Here is a 20,862-nt window from a genome sequence, read left to right as displayed (position 1 = left end):
AACTTATTAACCGGTAACGAACAGAGTTTTGTTAACAGATAATGTCTGCCGTTGTTTTTTGAAATAGAAATTAGGTCCGAAATATTGGTATGATTGGCCCGAAATTTTCTTTGATTGCGATTTGTTCTACGACCGTGAGAACGTTTTTTACGAACAGTTTTAGAAACTATATCCAAAATGTTAACGGAATTGGTTTTAGATATATTACCAATTCCCATGATATTATTATTTAGACCGAGAGGGTAAACTGTCTGTAATTTTTTAATCCAATTTAATTCAATTATTTTCCGTGATCGTACAAACTATGAATGCGATTCACCAGGCTGCTTATTTACTACTTCTAAAGGTTGAACTGCTAAATATTCAAAAGGATGGTTGTGCTTCTTAAGGTGTTGGTAAATGATACTTTTGAATTTATTGGGTCTTTTAAAACGATACAGATGTTCTTGAGTGCGTTTAGATAAATATCGCCCAGTTTCTCCTACGTACTGAATACCACATCCCGATTTGTTTCATGTGAGTAAATAAATAATACTGTTTGTTTTTCAAGTTATATCAGTTTCAAAATTTAAAGAAAATGTGCGACCATTAAACGTGGACCTTACCGTATTGTTGGTGGAATGACGGGGACATGTAAGTCATTTTTTGGCATGACACTTATCGATAGAAGGGTAACCACGATTTTTATTGTTAAAAATGTTAGCGATGGTAGTATTTCTAGATAACCGATTTTGAAGATTGAGACGTGTAGATACCCTTTGAACAATTTTAGTATTTAGTAATTTTCCATTTCTAAGCTTCATAATTGTTTTGTTAGTGAATTATATAATAAGGGAGCAAAGATTGGCGTCCAGAATATGAACCAGTATACAATAATTTAAGTTATATAAAATGGATAAATTTGTTCGGCTAAAAATGTCAAACGTTATCAGTATTAATTACCCGAAAAAGATGGGGTATATCAGGGTAGGACTGATGGCTGACTAAATAGTAGAATGGGGCTGAATAATGAAATACTACTTTTTGATAAATATTCCTAAAATCATGAACTAGAGCAGTTCTCGCTCGGACACAAACTCCATAATCTAGTATATTATAAGAGCATAAACCTGAAGCACGGGGAGGTACTCTACTGCCTCCACACGGCACTAAAGACAAACTCTGTAAAAAATAAAATTGAGAATGGAAATGGGGAATGTGTCAAAGAGACAACAACCCGACCAAATAAAAAACAACAGCAGAGGGTCACCAACAGGTCTTCAATGTAGCGAGAAATTCCCGCACCCGGAGGCGTCCTTCAGCTGGCCCTTAACAAATTTATACTAGTCCAGTGATAATGAACGCCATACTAATTTCCAAATTGTACACAAGAAACTAAAATTAAAATAATACAAGACTAACAAAGGCCAGAGGCTCCTGACTTGGGACAGGCGCAAAAATGCGGCGGGGTTAAACATGTTTGTGAGATCTCAACCCTCCCCCCTATACCTCTAACCAATGTAGAAAAGTAAACGCATGACAATACGCACATTAAAATTCAGTTCAAGAGAAGTCCGAGTCTGATGTCAGAAGATGTAACCAAAGAAAATAAACAAAATGACAATAATACATAAATAACAACAGACTACTAGCAGTTAACTGACATGCCAGCTCCAGACTTCAATTAAACTGAGTGAAAGATTATGATTTCATCATATGAACATCAGGCGCAATAAGTGTATATTATTTGTTACGTTACTTAAAACACAGAATAGTGCTATTTTGATTTGTATAGATTTTCTTCTTTGTACTTTAATAAATGTTAAAGACCGAATTTTCGTTGAACTTTCAATTGGATTCATTGCTGTTATTAAAAAAAACGTATTATTTTTGTTTAATACTTTTCTAACCGTGTATTTCTACATAACATAGTTCAACAACCTTGAATCTGTTGAAAAACATAACCTTTCTCCCCAGTAGATTACAGCTAATATCTTTTGTCGTTTCCGGATTGCTTGTCTGTCCTTTATTTGCGTAGCATAGAGTTTCACCAGGACCACCTATGGTGGTATTCGATACGTATAAACGATAATCTTTCATTGTGCCAGTAACTGAAAATAAAAATTATATTTAAAACACATGACAACAAGGAAAGATTACATGATTCAACATTTCAAAAATTAAAACAACCTGATTTTGCTATAAAGTACAATAGGAAAGGCAGTTCATCTCTCTATCATGAATTTATTAGAATGGCAATGCTCTTCTCTTTACAGGTTAAACACATTGAGATATATCCATTGAGAGCCAATATACCATCCAAACATCTAAAAAGTAAAATCACAAAAATACTAAACTCCGAGGAGTATTCAAAAAGGAAGTTCCTCATCAAATGGGAAAATCAAAAGATCAAAAACATCAAACGAATGATTTGAATAAAAGTGTTATTATTTTTTTTTTATCAGATGTTGTTTCGATGGGTCATTGCTGATTTTAGTCATCAATTGTTACTCATAACAATATCGAAACATGTCCGCAAAAAGTGGTTTTCAATTAGTCCTTATTGGAACTCCAATATTTTAACGATATACGGAATTCCCATAGCAAACAAAAATGTTATCTAGTTAAAATTCGAGGCAGTTATAATATCAATGCAGGTCTTAATGACATATTTCTTTTTTGTTGTTGCTAAAAAATGACCTAAATAGAATTTGAACATAATTATTCGCATTCTGAATTTTTAAATGCCCGTTTAGTAAGGTGTGTAAGTTTTTCTAAATAAGATTATGAGGCAGAGGGGTATATAGGGTAGAAAAATTTAAACTTTGAACATATTCGAAATCACCAATTATAAGCATGCAACTTATCAAGTACTTCCAACGTATATTTGACACTCTAAGAAGTAATTAATCCATTATTTTCGAAGGCCTTATTTGAACAATCTATTACCATGTTTTTGATTGTAAAAAGTGTACTAGTAAGAATAATATACCGTTTAGTAATAGAACAATGGCTTGAAGACAAAATAAATCCATATTTGTACGATATTTTGTGCAATGAGATAACTATCAACCAAAGTTTTAATAAAGGGGATGTAAGTAATTATAGACCTCCAACAATGCAAATATTTAAGTTTATATTGCAATTTGCAGTGTACGTAATTTCCAACAAAAGACCAGATTGACCTCGTACGGAGTTCAGTAAAATATATAAAGATAATTTGTTTAAAGTTCTTCTCAATTCGGTCAGCTTATGGTATACAAGTATGACCTTACGAATACAACCAATATATATATATAAATATATATTAAACACCGTGTTAAAAAAATTGTCCATAAGTTAAAGATATTCATTAACATTTGAATAGTTTTTCAGTGTATGGTACATTATACCATAGTAATTGGTGAAAGCCCCTGCCTAAACCGGTTGTCCGGGGGTTTTTAACAAAAAACTACGGTATTATTTACGACACGCCGAAAAACTACTCAAAACTATAAAATATCTTATTTAACCTATCGTAACTTTCATTGTTAAACAAATTTTGCATACGTTTTTTGTTTTGCATTAAAATATAATTTTAAGATTTAGTAAACATATTCCCTTAGTTCGGAGCTAACAATCACAACCCGCCCACTTTCTAAAAATCGCTTACTTCTTCAAAGGCGCAAATATCAGTAAGACCAAGATTCGTCGACAACGATTGAGAGTCAAATAACGTTTCCAACGAATTACGATGATCGTTATATGTGTACGATGAAAAGGCAGACATTACCCTGACACAAGTATGCGAAGATTTAGATATGTAGGAAGAGACCCAATGCTTGTCGATGACGAATACAGACTTTTACGGATTGCAACAAACGCGAAATGAATTTTACAAGGACTATTTTTAGAATGACAGTTTAAAGAATGTTATGTGTCGGACTGTAATAACGCAGCATTGGAGATTTAAGCATGAACTGCATGAACGATACCCAGTTAAAAATGAAATTGTTTAACTGAAAAGGGTGAGTATTTGTTAATTTAATAATTATTATAAACTTAAAAATGATTTTATTTTGATCATTAAGATTTTGAATAAATCATACCTCGTTTAATTTATATCCAAAGCTCAAACCGTAATTGTTCTAGATTAAGGGCTCGACCCTACCTAATGTTTACGGTCTTTCATAACATTTTCATAAATAAACAAGTAAACAAACGTCGATTTGTCAACTGCATTCTAATCTTAATAAACTAGCGAAAAAACAAGAATATTAAAACATGTATAATTACAATTTGACATATCCATGGTTATCCTTAGTTTCCGCAAATTTCAATTGAGTCATAATGGCGTCCGTAAACCTTCCAAAAAAAGGAGTAGGTCCGGTAAGGTCCGATTTTGGCCTCAAATTTCAAGTACATCTAACGAAAGATTTTTGACACGTTTTAAACACTTAAGTGTCTATTTCAATTGATTCGATTAGTGTATGTGAAAGATTTTGACTGATTTAGTCATTAAAACGCTCCAATTCAAGCTTAAATATGAAAAATCTATCAAATATGTCAAATAAAATTGAGAATGGAAATGGGGAATGTGCCAAAGAGACAACAACCCGACCATAGAAAAAAACAACAGCAGAAGGTCACCAACAGGTCTTCAATGTAGCGAGAAATTCCCACACTCGGGGGCGTCCTTCAGCTGGCCCCTAAACAAATAGATACTAGTTCAGTGATAATGAACGCCATACTAATTTCCAAATTGTACACAAGAAACTAAAATTAAAATAATACAAGATTAACAAAGGCCAGAGGCTCCGGACTTGGGATAGGCGCAAAAATGCTGCGGGGTTAAACATGTTTGTGAGATCTCAACCCTCCCCCTATTCCTCTAGTCAATGTAGAAAAGTAAACGCATAACAATACGCACATTAAAATTCAGTTCAAGAGAAGTCCGAGTCTGATGTCAGAAGATGTAACCAAAGAAAAAATAAACAAAATAATAATAATACATAAATAACAACAGACTACTAGCAGTTAACTGACATGCCAGCTCCAGACTTCAATTAACTGACCGAAAGATTATGATTTCACTATATGAACATCAGGCACAATCCTTCCCGTTAGGGGTTTAGTATCATACCATCATAACATATATGAGAAGAACATAACCCGTGTCATGCCAACAACTGGTTTTAAATAAATGTGTTTAGTTCCGATGCAAAGACCCTATAAGTGAATCAATATTAACGCCAAAATATGCAATCTTTAATGACCTGACAACAGTATCGTAACTATATGCCTTCTTAATAAGTCTATTCAAAGGTTTTGTTAGTCTTTGAGGTGAATACTGACACCTTTGTGCTTTATAAAGAATATTTCCATAAAAAATTGGATGTGAAACACCGGAACGTATAAGAAGTCTGCATGTTGAGCTATATTTACGAATGATGTCCTCATACCGATGATAAGATTTAGTAAATGTTTTGACTAGTTTGTGATATCGAAAACCCTGGTGTAATAATTTTGCAGTAATACATACATTTCTCTTTCAAAACACGTCAATTTTGAGATGGTTTTTGTCACAAATGAAAGTGGCCGCAACCGTGTTCATCCTCAACCTTTATATATATTATGTATTATCATAAAATACAACTTACATTTCAATATTATGAATGAACACGAATGCGGCCACTTTCATTTAAGATGGAAACCGTCTAAAATTTAACTAAAATGCTAAAATTTTAAAGATTTCAGTAATTTAGCATGACTTAATGATGCTAGTACCCGATATATGTGCATTGTATTGTCAAAAACAGTCCATATCTATGTAGCAGAAGCATTCTACTTTCCAAAAAATAGCTTAAAGATTACGTTTTAATAATTTTGTAAAACTGCTATATTTTGGGGCCAAAAAGGGGTCTTACTGAACCTACTCCTTTAAATACATTGTATTCCATTACGAATCCTGAGGATAGTAGCATCCTTGTACAACACCGTCCCTTTTATAAGCCTATTTTTATTTTTTAAAGGAAATACAGCTCTGATATATCAAATTAAATAGTACGTGTAGTGACATATTTGATTTTCAACGTATGCTCAATAGATATGGAAAGTTCTCAACTGGATAATTAAAGTCATCTGTTTTGTTATTTAAGGGTGTCATACCACCAATTAAAAGTCACAATCTGTTCAACCAAATTTTACAATTTTCACAGCTTTCTAAATATTTTGCCTTAAGTTTAACTTCATAGAAACTAGGTATATCCTGAATCGTACAGGTGTCACCTTTCTGCATGCCAATTATCAACATACATTCAAAATCATATAAGAAAGAAGAGAGCTTCCGGAAGGAGGTACCACTAAAAATAACCCCTGGTTTTCTGGAAATCTTAAATAAGTATACTATGGAGCGCATTAATCCTCAATTTTTAATGCAAACTCATAGACAGGTAAATTTTGGCTCAAAATGATCTTAATATATTTCTCTTTCAACAAAAGTTTCATTTCTGCAAATTTGTTGGTTAGTTTAGGTGAACAATGACATCAAATGCACTATATTTTGTCCGAGTAGGCCTACTTTCACATACGTTCTAAATTTGAGGGAGTAATTGGTGGTTTGACACCTTTAGTTCAAAACATAGTTAAAATTTTCTTATAAATAAATTATATGCTTATTACCAAAATTTTGAATACACATAATCTATGTACCGGATTTTCAATCTTACTATAAAGTCACTATATCATGTATATGAGAAGTAACTCCAACAAAAAGGAACAATTCAGTAAAAACATACGATAATAGTCGTCTGTTGAAAAAAAATGCAGCAACAGTAGCAAATATAATGGGATTTAAAAAAAAGTGTAGGCATTTGTAATTTCAAAAGAAGTGTTTTTAAAGAATACACGGCCAACATAAATATAGCAAGATAAAAATGTTTTTAATATCTTGATATTCAAATAACTGAAGAACGGTTCAAGTTTTTCATTTAAAGTTTGAAACTCAAGGATAATAACACGGCAAAAAAAAAACTAATTTGTTTGCAATACACTTCTGTTTTTTTATTTAACAAAACACCCCTACAACCACGAATCCCATATTGCATGATAGGACCTTGAAATATTAGCATCATAATATTATTATTTTGTAATATAATTCCAATAACATACTAGCATGCATATGATGAAGACATAATCTTTCAATTAGTGTACTAGTAATTGAGATCTAGAACTGGCATGTCAGTAACTGGACTAGTACACATTTAGTTTATGGGCCACCTGAAGTCCTTGCTGTGTTGAAGACCCATTAATGGCCTTCGGCCGCATTTTTTACTCTTTTGTAGGGATGTTGGCTCTTTGACCTATCCCTGTTTCCATGCTATATGTTTATTCATAAAAAAGTATGTATACGGAGTTTTCAAAAAAAAAATTGCTATCGGAATTTGGATTGGTGTTGAAATGCGTGGATGTTAGGTGTCAATTTTATACAAAGGGTCATATCATACAATATGGGATGCAGGGTTTCATGGGTGTTTTATAATACCAAAATGCATGTTACCGAGTATCTTAACCGCATTCAAAACAGGGGAGCATTTAAGGTGCTCCTATTAAGAGTTATATCAAACTGAAAAGTCAACCATTACCCTATACATCAACGAATTCATAAACCATCTGTTTTATAAAATTTCTAACCCTTAAACTTGATCGAATATAAAATTTAATAATAAAGAACTATTTCAATACAATGAATAGACATGACTACTGTTACATACATTGCATAATTAAAAATCACAAATAACATATTTAACTAAACACAAGAGTAACTTGACCAAAAAAAGAGTTGAAACCAGAGGTCAGGATGGGTAATTAAATCCTGCTCCACGTGCGACATCCGTCGTGTCGCTCATGGTAAATTAAAAGTATGTGTTTAGTAGATATAGGAAGATGTGGTGTGAGTGCCAATGAGACAACTCTCCAGCCAAATAACCATTTATAAAAGTAAACCATTATAGGTCAATTACGGCCTCCAACACGGAGCCTTGGCTCACACCCAACAACAAACTATAAAGGGCCCCAACATTACTAGTGTGAAACCATTGAAACGGGAAAACCAACGGTCTAATCTATATAAAAAACGAGAATCACCTTTAAATTACATAAACAAACGACAAATACTGCACATCAGATTCCTGACTTAGGACAGGTGCAAACCTTTGCAGCGGGATTAAACGTTTCAATGGTACCAAACCGTCTCCTTTTTTCTGAAACAATAGTATCACATCACAAAACAGAAACAAAACACGATAAAATATCAATTGGAAGGCTTAACTCAATCAAAAAACGTAAATTAACACACTATGAACGAATGAATTTGATCTGCGATACCTGAATGCAAATACATAGTTCATAACATATTAGGGACACACATTCAAGGCCACAAAGCAAACAAACCAAGTCCAAACATAGCCATGTATGTACGTATGTATGTACTCGAGATTCCTCCAATTTAAACGCACCCCTTGATTGACTGCAAGGGTATAGCGGATCCGTGTACACCCCCTTAGGATTAATGGAGATGTATTATTTACAATATTATCCCACCACCAGAACAATTCCCACACAACACCGCCCCAGGGAGCGTGTAGGACACCGGGAAGTCTGCTATTATGGTGGAGGAAGCCGAAGTACTCGGAGAGAACCACCGGGCCACTCGGTGGAAACAGACAAACCAGAGAGATATCAGAAGATTTATCTCCAGGTCAAAGTAGGGGACAACTTTGACCAACCGAGGCCCCCAAAGTACCCATTCTAGTTTAAACTCCTGTCTGGGTACGTATACCAGAGATGTGTGTGAGAGGGTGAAAATTACTCTTCTGATGTACTGATATTTTTAGCACCCCGTGGCAAGGCACCACCGCGAAGTATTTAATAACCCTTAGAAAATCAAAACTTTTGAAAAAAGAGGTTTTAATAATATATACAGGTAAATGAAAAATAACTATGTCGTATTAGGTATACTACTTCTGTGTATGTAAAATATTCTAATGATTAGGAATACCAAGAAAGTCATATAAATACGTAATTTAAAACTTGATATATATGGCGTGAATATCAACAATAAAACTATACCATTAGAGCTAGCTAAAACTTCACTGTAAAGATTTAAGGAGAATAATCTTGATGTTCATACAAATGTATACATGTAGTAGTACGACGAAGTGAAAATTCTTAGATATTCCAAATAAACAAAGCTGGTATATAGAGAAGATCCATATTAATATAGAATAACAAAATAAAGCATTACAAATAGTATCAACAGGTCAAATTAACAAGAAAGTACGATTTGAGAGTACTCGCAGTTACTGACAGCTAGTTAAAAGCCAACAAAACTTTATCAATAAAGTTAAGCCTTATTCAGTGAGTTCATGATTGGAGATCAGAGGACACTGTCAGGGTAATGACTACAACAATTTGAACACATCCGTGGATATTCATGACAATTTTTTTTTATAAAGGTGAACCAATGTAGCATGGTGCATGTTAAACACTTGACATGATAACTTTAACTTCGCCAGTAAAAACTCTTGATGAAATATGTTCCTTGTAAGCAACAACTTATATCACGGAAATCAATATAAAAATAGCTCTAGAAAATCGTATAAGAAATGTGCTGCTGGAATTTTGAAAAAAAATTTAATACTGATAATTTGAAAGCGAAAATCATCTCTGATATATAAGTTGCTTGCCATATCACTGACCTTCATTGTCAATTTCAAGATGTTAGTCAATATATGAGGCAAACTTATGGATACATATGGTTTATTCTTACATAGGCGACAATACTAATATTTTATAATTTTTTTTAATCATAAAAACGTGGACTAAACAGTTATGTGTGGCATTATTACTTTATTATTCTGTTTTAGAAATTGAAGTTGAATAGTATTATGACCAACTTCCAACGGAGCTTGTTTATGGTATACATGCGAACAGTCATTGTACATGAAACGTATGAAAATTTGGAAAGTCTCTGAATAATTCTGAAGAAAATATTTCAATGGGTTTCAAAATTTCTATTGGAAATATACACACTGCAGTTAATCATGAATAAATAAAAAAAAAATATATAATATACTCTTACATCCAATGTGCTCCTAAGTTGACTTCCTTCACCTGCTTTGGTTGCACAAAAGGCCAAACTAAAGATTGGAAAATGTAATACTACTGTTTTCCCTTAATTGTATCTGTAGCATTCTTTTTGTCAAGTTTTATGATTAAGATGTGTTTTACATTGTTATCAAATATTGAATTATTTAGTAAAAGACCATCATCTATATAGAGGATAACAATTCTTCATTATTATTTTTTCCTAGGAACCTGTTGTTTTTCGCCTGTCAAGTATAAATAACGGAAAACGTCGGTACGAGGGGACACGATTAGTTTCGAATAAGCAACTGTTATAAATAGGTGTATCTAAATCCTATACAAACTATCTATATGAATTTGAATAACACTGTGACAATTGAGTTATAGGTAAAAGGTTAACAAGCTTGCAGATGAACTAAATTGTGAAAACGTACAGTGCATTATATGGGAGAAAAAAAAACACACTAGTTGTACCGCACTGAAGTTACTTTACTAGGATAAAACTATGCTTACTTAAATCAATTAAAAGTTACAAATTGACTGTTTGATGATTAAGTAAGGGATTTATAGTAAACAGATAAATGTTATTGTATAAAAAATACTGAAAAGTCTTGTGTCGCCCTTTCAAGAATTTATTAGGATAATAATCTGAATCTTAGAATACATAACGAAATATTCGTTCAAAGGAAGAGGTTCGGTAAGTGTTAATTTCGGTCTTAAATTCGAAGTACGTCTGAGGAAAGAATTTTGCATTTTTAAAAAACTTAAGTGTCTCGAGTCAATAGGTTATTTTTTAAAAAATGGACTGACTTGGTAATTAAAAATGCTCAAATTCATGCGTAAATATGAAAAATCCAACTAATATGCCATTCAACCGCACTTTTTATTTTATTTAAAATAAAAGTGGCCGCATTCGTCTTCATCCTCAACATTTATAGATGTTGTGTATTTTCATTGAATACAACATATATTTAGATATAAGACTGAACACAAGTGCGGCCACATTCATTTTAGAGAAAATAACAGTCTTGAAATTAACGCAAATATTTAAATTGGGAATATAATAGTATGTTTGCATGAAATAATGATGTTAGTAACTGATTTATGTCCATAATATTATCCACAACAGGCCATATTTATGTAACAAAAGTATTTTACTTTCCAATAAATAAGTAATATTTTACAATTTACTGATGAACTTTGTAAAAACGCTTTATTATGGGGCCAAAAAGGGGTCTTACCTAGCCGACTCCTTTGAGAATTTGTTGATAAATCATTTGTTGTTTCTATAAAATATAGGACTGAAATTGACACTTACCGTCATCACGAAGATACATCCTCACAATAGTAAAAAAGGCTACTTCTGGAAGATTCAGAATCCACCATGCTGTTGATTGTCCGTTCACTGTAGATGAGCACCCATCTGCCCAATTATTATTTGCAGGTCCTTCTATTGCCAAGTTTGCAGAGTGAACTGTTCCATCTGATTCTGTTAGTGTTGTTTGTTGTTCTACCATTCCCTTCAGAGCAAGATTTGCTGAACACAATAAAGTTTCAAAACATTGTCAATTGTTTGTCGTCTATTAACAATGGTGGCAATTACAAAGTTCAGTTCTGATTTTAGACAGAGAAATAACTATTCTACATAACAAAAGACTAAAAAAAATAAAATGCAACAAACACCAGGCAGTGTAATAACATACGTCTAGTAATTATGATGTTTATCAAAGGTTTATATCTACATCTTTAAATCTTAATAAAACCTTGCGGACAACAGGAAAAAATATTTTCTGGATTTAGTCACTCGGATAATTACTTATTACGTTAGATGAAGATTTAACGCTATTCTATATTACGTTTTATTTTACTACATTGTACCAACATTGTTCTTATAGGGAGACAAAACAATTAAATGTTTTATACTGAAAAGGAATATCCATAGAGTTTTACAGGTTACATATACTAGTCTCGATCTTTTTTTAAATATGAAAACAAATAAGTGTCTAAGAATGAAACTGTCGCATTGAAGCACATAAAAGAAAAACAAAATGCGATGTTGTACAATAATTTTTCTTGGAATTTTAGCTATGGTTCTGAGTTATCGTCAGTGTACAAATTTCGTATGTTAATACACACCAACTGAAACGATGCTGCGTTTTAATCGCATTTCATACATGGGTGGTAAAACAAAATCTGTGTTCTAGGATGTACTTATCTTACACAGTAATGCGTCTGTGCTGAACAGAAGATCTGATTTAAATTTAAAATCGATTTACAGTTTACCTATTTTATAGAATAATATTATTGTCAAAAAAAGACGGTATTTTCTCACTTTTCAATGTAGTCAGATTCTTTTAATCATATGCATTTGCTTTGCTAATAATTTTTTTTAATGGATATTGCAACAGTTTTTCCTAAAACAAGTGTATCAAAACTTTTGTTGACTAGTTTATATCAGCAATCAGAAAAACGCCCCGACATAATCACCCACCCCTACCCACCCCTTTATACACAAACAAACGATGTTTGAGCCGACAAATTATTGATTAAAGGAACTATGTTTGGCAGTAAACCCATGTTGGTATAATTTATAAAGTACAAGATCCATTTTATTTAAGTATTGATATTTGTACATGTTGTATTTATTAGTTCTGTGTTGTGTGCATTCGTTTTTTAATCTTTCCTGGCGGGCTGGTTAATTATTCTAAATTATTAGATTGGGTTTAAGGGAAACAATGTGAAATAATGCTACACCACCTCCCTTTATGTATTGTTACGTTGGTTTAATATATGATGTGAAAAATAAACACGGTCCCTTAACTAAGATATCCGAAAAATAAAGGGGACAGGTTAGTTTTATTTCTATTATTATTTCATACATAAAAAATATGATCCTCACATACATGTATCTTAAAATATGCGAAACGGGTGCGTTGTTTAATTTTAAAACATTCTGCACATATTAGTAAATTTATTTTTGGTGAAAGTTGAGTCCAAAATGTTCAATTAAAATCCAAAATAAATCCCGTCGCTGGCCACCATAATGCCACGGAGCTGTTATAATGCACTGGCTTTCAAGACTCATGTTCAGATATACATATTTATTATAAACAGGTTCAAAAATATACATTTCAATTAATTTACATTGTTTGATATATAGACACATCCATTCACTCTCATTAACTATCCTCAACTCTCCCACATCTCAACATTTACGAACTTTTTATTATCGTGAAGGCATTCACTACTTTCATCACTTTCTCACACATACAAGCGACATTCATCCCCAGACCAAACAAATAAAGGAACAGAATATAAACAAACAGAGACATAAACTATACGGCTTCTAATTATAAATGATTACAGTTAAAACACAGCTGCATCATACATTTAATGTAACGGTCAATCAGACAGTCTGCTAAAGTTCACTAAAGCAATACATTTACAAATACTTAACACTCTTTACTATAGAAAATTAATGTGGGCAATTAAATACCGATCTTAGATAAGATATAAATGTGCAACGTTTCACCCTATGACAAACTCAAATTTGATTTTAACGTATTGTTTATGGATTGTTATCCAGCAGTCCCACATACGAAAATTGTCGTAGCTATTCCAGCTATGTTATATACTAAGTTAATAATGCATTAATAAGTATTTGGTAGGAGTAAAATATGCTAGAAATATTTAAAACATTTTTTTTTTCAGCCATATGGGAAATTGGAACACCCTACCATTGAAAATTACCTCCAGTTTTTCAGATTTTCAAATTTGCATAGCTGTTCCAGCTATTTTATGTAGTTTTAATGCATTGATAAGGTCTTCATGAGAATATTTACTCAGCTATGGAAAATTTAACCCTCTTATATTGAAACTAAATCCACTATAGACCTCAGATGTTCAAATTGTCATAGCAACTAAAGCTATGTTATATATATATACAAATTATGAATTTATATAAGTATTAAGCAGGAATAAAACAAGTAAGAAAATATTCTAGAAATGTTTTATTCCGCCATGGAAAATTACCCCCACCGCCTGAGATTTTCAAATTGACAAAGCTATATATATTATTTTGCAAAGATTTCCTCTCAAACCGGTGCTAGACGACGTCTTGAACTTGCAGTGATGTTGGGGTTTGCTCCGTGTTTAAGGCCTCACTGTTGTTTTAGATGAAGAAATCAATAAAGCGCCGTTCGTTTGCGTTTTGTGTTTTGCTGTACATGTACTGATTTAGTGTTATGGATAGATACCCTGTATTTTTTTTAATTATTATTCATGAGTATCAATTAGGATCGTCACTTAGACACGTTTATTTGTATATTAACTGCAATTTGTAATTCTACTGTTTTACTTTAAAAATATATTGAAATATGTAAATGGAAAGAAATAGGAAACGAAATTTATAAATAATCATAATTATCGCAGTACTTAGGATTCCCACGTTTCATAATGCATTAGACCATCACTTATCAACACGAACAATTGTCCTTAGATAATCAATGAGTTGTTATGAATTTGTCATTTTAGATATATAAAAAAGAAGATGGGGTTTCATTGCCAATGAATCAACTCTCCACAAGAGACCACATGACACAGCTTTCTATGGGGCATAAGATTTGCCTATAATGTTCCAGGATGCATGGTGACCTTTAGTTGTTAATCTATGTGTCATTTGGTCTCTGATGGAGAGTTGTCTCATTGGCAGTCATACCACATCTTCTTATTTTGTATACAGTTCAGAAAATATATTGTAATTTTATACAGTTACATCTTTTAATTTTAAACTATGAACTATTTCACTGATACTTACTCTGTGCTGTTACAATCACCAAAAATGTCTGAAGAAAAACAAGAAAACCATGTGGTGGCAGCCTTGACATAATCTAAAAGTGTAAAATGTGTTTATCAATAGATAATCAGCTAGATACATTTACTTGTTTTTAAATTTAATGCCTAAATGTAGAAAATGCCTGTCACATATAAAAAGCCAGGGAAAACCCAAACACCTGTAAACATCTTGTTTCATTAACGTCGCTAGAACTATATTTAACAAGGCCTACAAATCCTTTTACATGATTAGTTTTAGAATAAAACATGAATGTGTCCCAAGTACACGGATGCCCCATCAGCACTATCATTTTCTATGTTCAGTGGACCGTGAAAATGGGATGAAATCTCTAATTTGGCATTAGAATTAAAAAGATCATATTATAGGGAACATGTTTACTAAGTTTCAGGTTGACTGGAATTCAACTTCATCAAAAACTACCTCGACCAAAAACTTTCACCTGAACCGGGACGCACGGTATTTCGGCCGATCGGACAGACACACAGACCAGAAAAAAAATGCCCATTTATTGGGCGTAAAAAGTGTATTTAATGCATTAAATACGACACTACACCTCCCTGTGGCTCCATGCATCGCGATTCAATCGGTATTGGAATTTATTCTTGTGTATAATATGCATTTATTTAGTTACAAAATGATTCTAGGAAGGTAAGCAGACCCTGCTCCACATGTGGCATCCCTCTTGTTGCTCATGAATCAAAAACCCGGTAAATAGTCCTAATCGGTATGTCATATCTCAGGGGTGATTTCAGAAAGTGAAAAATTCGTGAATGATTGCTTTACGTCTATCTATACTTGTATTGTGATTATACATGTTGTTCGTGATTCGCCTCTTTTAAGGACAGAAACAATCATTCGTAAATCTGTGCATTCATGTTCAGCTAATGAATTATACCCTGGTCTGTAAGTATAGATACAAAAAAACAATAAATTTCCTTTCCGGCAGCCTATTAAATTTGGGCTGTAAGTCAATGTAAAAATACATGTTCTCGGTAACATATTTGCTCGTCCAGTGTTGTAGTTACTAGTCCATGATAATGCATTGCAACTCCTTCAATGGAATTGTCAATGCACAAAGGAGAAATTATTGCTTATTATGCCATGTCAACACTAAAGATAAACACATAATATTAGTGGCTTTCCGCTATAAATCAGCTTCCGAAATGATAGAACAAAATACTGTTTAGACAAACAAATTCGTAGAAAAATATAAACCAATAGGCATTCATGTAATCATTTTCCTTGTTCCGTACACTGAATATCTGACTTAATATAAGTTTAAGAATATATTGTACGATTGCCAATGAAACAAATCTCTACCAGAGTCCAGCAACTACAAAATGTATATGACTTATTGTACACTTGTTTGGTATGACTACATGTATATGCATTTCAACTTTCTTCTGCATATTTTTTATAAACAATTCTTAACTTTGTTTGGCGTGTATTTTTGTGTCTTTGTGTGTTTGAATAATAGATGTAGTACTTACTATATCATGGTCTTTAGTAAGAATATTAAATTATTTGTGTAGTAAACTGTAAATAGAAAATTAATGTTCAGCCATAAACAATGAGCAAAGTCAATACCGCATAATCAGCTATAAATGCCCCAAAATAACAATGTAAAACAATTCAAACAAGAAAACTATATACAATGGCCTTATTTATGTTAAAAAAATAAATAAAAAACTAATATGTAACCCATAAACAAACGACAACCACTGAATTACAGGCTCCTTATATGATCATGTTCTCAAATCTAGATATTAACTCCCATATAGAAAAAAAACATGTGAACAAATTTACCTATATGTGTTGCTCTCCTAGCTACAAAATTTATCCCAAATCAAAGATGTAGAACATAATCTATCATAATCATTTGGTAACTAATGCAATTACTGTCTCCTCCATGCCCGTCTTGAACATAAACAAAAATATTTAATAAATAACACTCCTAATGCTAAGATTGGTTGTCCTCGTGCAACACAGTTAATATCACCTATTTCTATAGGAAAAACATAGAGCTCCTTATATCATAAGACACTGCATACTATCCACACTCATCTGTGTCCATACTTGTAATATGAATAATATATTAACTGATAATTTGCAATCTTAGTTTCCATGCAGCTTTTAGATAACTACATAGATTTTTTGTTAAGCTTTTTGACTCAGTTTGTAACAAAAAAATAGCTTTTGTGTATTTGGCCATGAACAATAATACTTTGTCAAAAAATACATCTAAGTGTTCTATATGCAGGACAAATCAACACAAATTATGATATTCATCTTCAATATTATTCATTGTACAACATTTACAAATACGATTGTCTCTAGGCAACCTGTTTCTAAATATAATTTCAAGCTTCCACTACGAAGTTTTGTAAGTATATTGGTATTAAAATCATATTGTAATAATTCTCCATACAAAATCTAGTTCGAAACATTTATAGATCATAGACAGTTTTTCACAGACATTAATCCATATATAATTCAACCTAAACTAAACAAAAGGTCTCTTAGGATGCCCGATTTGTTTTGCCATTAGTGGCAGCAATACATAAAACTTTATATACATCATACACAAAATTTGGTTGGTCTTTAATTAAATGCAACCAATATTTAACAATTCTATATTTTCTTGAAATACACATCGGAAAGTGTCCGAGTTCACTACATAAAAACAAAATTGGAACAGTGTTACCGAAGTTGAGTATATATCGACAAAAACGATTATGAACATAATACCTCTTTTATTAATTTATATGCAGTTTTAAGAAAATACCATCATTTTAAAGGTTGGAGATTTGAAGTAAAAAAATCTTATTATTGTGCTACCTTAATTAAAATTTTAGTGTGAAAAAAGTTTGTTTGGCATAATAAATCACGACCCCGAAACCAGATATTGCCCTTGGGGTCGCCTAAAACAAAGGTAGTATCTTAAGCCTCGGTCACACCTTACTGGATAGCACAAACGGACGCCTAACAGATGAAACTAAAAGTTCTCCGAATGCATAACGGACACACACCGAATATGCAACGTACGAGAAACGGAAACGTACCGGACAGAACGGATGTCGAACGTACATCTAACGGACGAGTTCCGCATAAATCGGACACCAAACGGAAGCGTACCAGATAAAACGAATGAACAAGATGTATGTAAAAATTAAAGGCGACATTATAATACATGTAAATCGCATAAATATTCAAATTGTTTCTGTGTAACTGGTTTTGGTTTGTTCTTCAAAATGACACCAAATGGCAGTATCTGGCCTTAATAAGAGCTGCTTGATTGTGCAGACGTGCCTTTACTCTAAGATAGATTACGAGTAATAAGAATTCATGAACCTTAAGAAATCTGACATACCAATAACTGGCATTTCTGACGCGAAATTTTGAATTGGCACTTATCTGTTTCAGATCCGTTCATCATCCGTTTTATCCGTTATACGTTCGGTAGAAGTCCGTTTCTCATTCGTTCAACATCCGTTTTATCCGTTAAACATCCGGTAGAAGTCTGTTGGTGAACTTATCTTCCAGACCTCCAACGGATGTATAATGGACACGCAACGGATAAAAAACGGAAACGAAACGGACTAGTATCGTACAAAACGGACGCCAAACGGACGTTCAACGGTTAAAAATTTTCCACCGGACAGAACGGACGTCGACGGATAAAACGTACGCTCAACGGACATGCAACGGATATGGACTAACGTCTAACGGATAAGAACAGACCTCTAACAGACATGAACGGATTGAAAAAAAGTTATCCATTAGGCCGTTCGAGCTATCCGGTAAGTTGTGACCGAGGCTTTAGAGACAAAAAACTTGATATTCCTCTTATAACCATTCAATACGTCTATAAATAAAGGCAACAGTAGTATACCGCTGTTCAAAATTCGTAAATCGACAGAGAAAAAACAAATCCGGGCCACAAACTAAAACCGAGGGAAACGCATCAAATATAAGAGAACTACGACACAACAGAAACACAATACCGAAATGTAACACACACAGAAACGAACTATAATGTAACAATGGCAACTGAATTGGTACAGGGCATTTTATGAAAAAATGGTGGGTTGATCCTGGTTTTGTGGCATGTTTTTTCATTTCATGGTATTGATAAAATTCCTTTCGTTAAAAAGATCCTCACTGTTCATATTACACTGTACCCGCATTGTCTCCAGTAAACACAAACGTTAACTGTTGTCCGAATAAATAAACGGAAGTTCAGAAATGTGTTGATATTTCATAATAGATAAATGTTTCAATTGGCAAGGATGGTACAATTTTATATTTGCTTACTATGTGCTTTTACTGGAACGAAAAGGATCGGTATGATAATTAAAAATACACCTGGTTGCAGCTTTGATATCATCTGAAAGTGAGATTTGTAATCATATGCATCTATAGATTATCAACATACAGAAATTTATAATCGAATTGTTTCATACATTCTGTTTTAATCGGAAGCAATTGAATAACATGAATAAATAAGTATCCTTGCTACATGTACATAATGTACTTATACAGTTCCCTGTGAATTCTATAATTATAATGCATTTGACAAAGTATGGACCAAAAATTCTAGACTTTGACTAACCATTGACAGTCAGGATTCTACTTCGTCAAAATTATCTCCCCATTACGCCTGTTCATTTTTACAATCATAGAAATGGAAGCCATTGTAGGGATGACGCGCTGCCAATTTTGCTCTCGAAACGGGATAAATTTATCCACATTGCACCATTACGATCCTTATATGTCAGTTGTATTTTAAAAGACTAATGTATCAACTAGCTAATTAGCATCAGCATGATCAGTTAATGATCTTGTCTGCATTGCTTCAACTTTAAACTATTGTCTGATCGGTTGTCAGGTGGAATTTTCGAAAATTCATAAATATTTAAAAAAATTCTAATTAAATATTTCGTGGAAGGGCAGACTAGATTTTTTTAGTGGTCAAAGACTATAAACCATAGTTTAACACACAAAAAATTATAATTTTTCGAAGAAATGCATTTTCATCATCCAACTTGAAAGACTGTCGTCAAGTACTTTCAGTGAAAAAATAACCATTAGAACACACCTACTATGTTTTTGTGATTCATTAGATAGATTTTTCACTTGACCCATATCTTTCATCTTTTAGTAAAAGTTCAATTTTATATATAAAAAAGAAGATGATTGCCAATGAGACAACTCTCCACAAGAGACCAAATGACACAGAAATTTTCAACTATTATAGGTCACTCTACAGCCTTCAACAATGAACAAAGTCCATACCGCATAGTCAGCTACAAATGTCCCCGAAATAACAATATAAACAATTAAATCGATAAAACGAACGGCTTATTCATGAACAAAAAATGAACGAAAAACAAATATGTAACACATAAACAAATGACAACCACTAAATTACAAGCCGCTGAATTGAATGTGGCGGGATTAAACATGTTAGCGGGATCCAAACCCTCCTCTACCCTGGGACAGTGGTGTAACAGTACAACATAAGAACGAACTATAAAAATCAGATGAAAAAGGCATAACTCATCAGAAAGATACAAATACATATACTACACAGAGTAGACGTATATTTTTAAAAATGGAAGTAGAAATAGAAATATGGTCACTTCGGTTTTCTTCCCACTGGCAGTACAGACTTACCAAAATCGGACGTCCATTTAATTGTGCGGGGAGTACGATTTTCAACAAATGTCAGAGAGTTGTGACGTTATATATCTGAACCGTAGAGAGAGTGTCATTTCAATAACTCTTTGATTGGCCGTCGGTGGCCTTTTGTCTGAGCCTGTTTCAAGGCAAAGTTCTGTCCCTATTCAAATACTATCATAATGCATTGTCCAGTGACAGTCCAAGTTTTGTTAACCTTTTTT

The 20,862-nt window shown here is 32.8% G+C and overlaps 1 protein-coding gene across 1 annotated transcript; it reads right to left on the bottom strand.

Annotated features, from left to right (window-relative positions):
* Positions 1–1,797: 1,797 nt before the first annotated feature.
* Positions 1,798–14,989, bottom strand: LOC143083105 (uncharacterized). The gene is made up of 3 exons (XM_076259339.1): positions 14,921–14,989; positions 11,423–11,641; positions 1,798–2,090 (listed from the first exon to the last, which is right to left on the bottom strand). The coding sequence occupies exons 2-3, from the start codon at positions 11,619–11,621 to the stop codon at positions 1,885–1,887; spliced, it is 405 nt and encodes a 134-aa protein (XP_076115454.1). The 5' UTR covers positions 11,622–11,641; positions 14,921–14,989; the 3' UTR covers positions 1,798–1,884.
* Between the last annotated feature and the right edge of the window lie 5,873 nt (positions 14,990–20,862).

Source organism: Mytilus galloprovincialis, chromosome 1 (assembly GCF_965363235.1).
Source record: "Mytilus galloprovincialis chromosome 1, xbMytGall1.hap1.1, whole genome shotgun sequence".
Classification (NCBI taxonomy): domain Eukaryota; kingdom Metazoa; phylum Mollusca; class Bivalvia; order Mytilida; family Mytilidae; genus Mytilus; species Mytilus galloprovincialis.
This window is presented reverse-complemented; position numbering and strand designations above follow the sequence as displayed.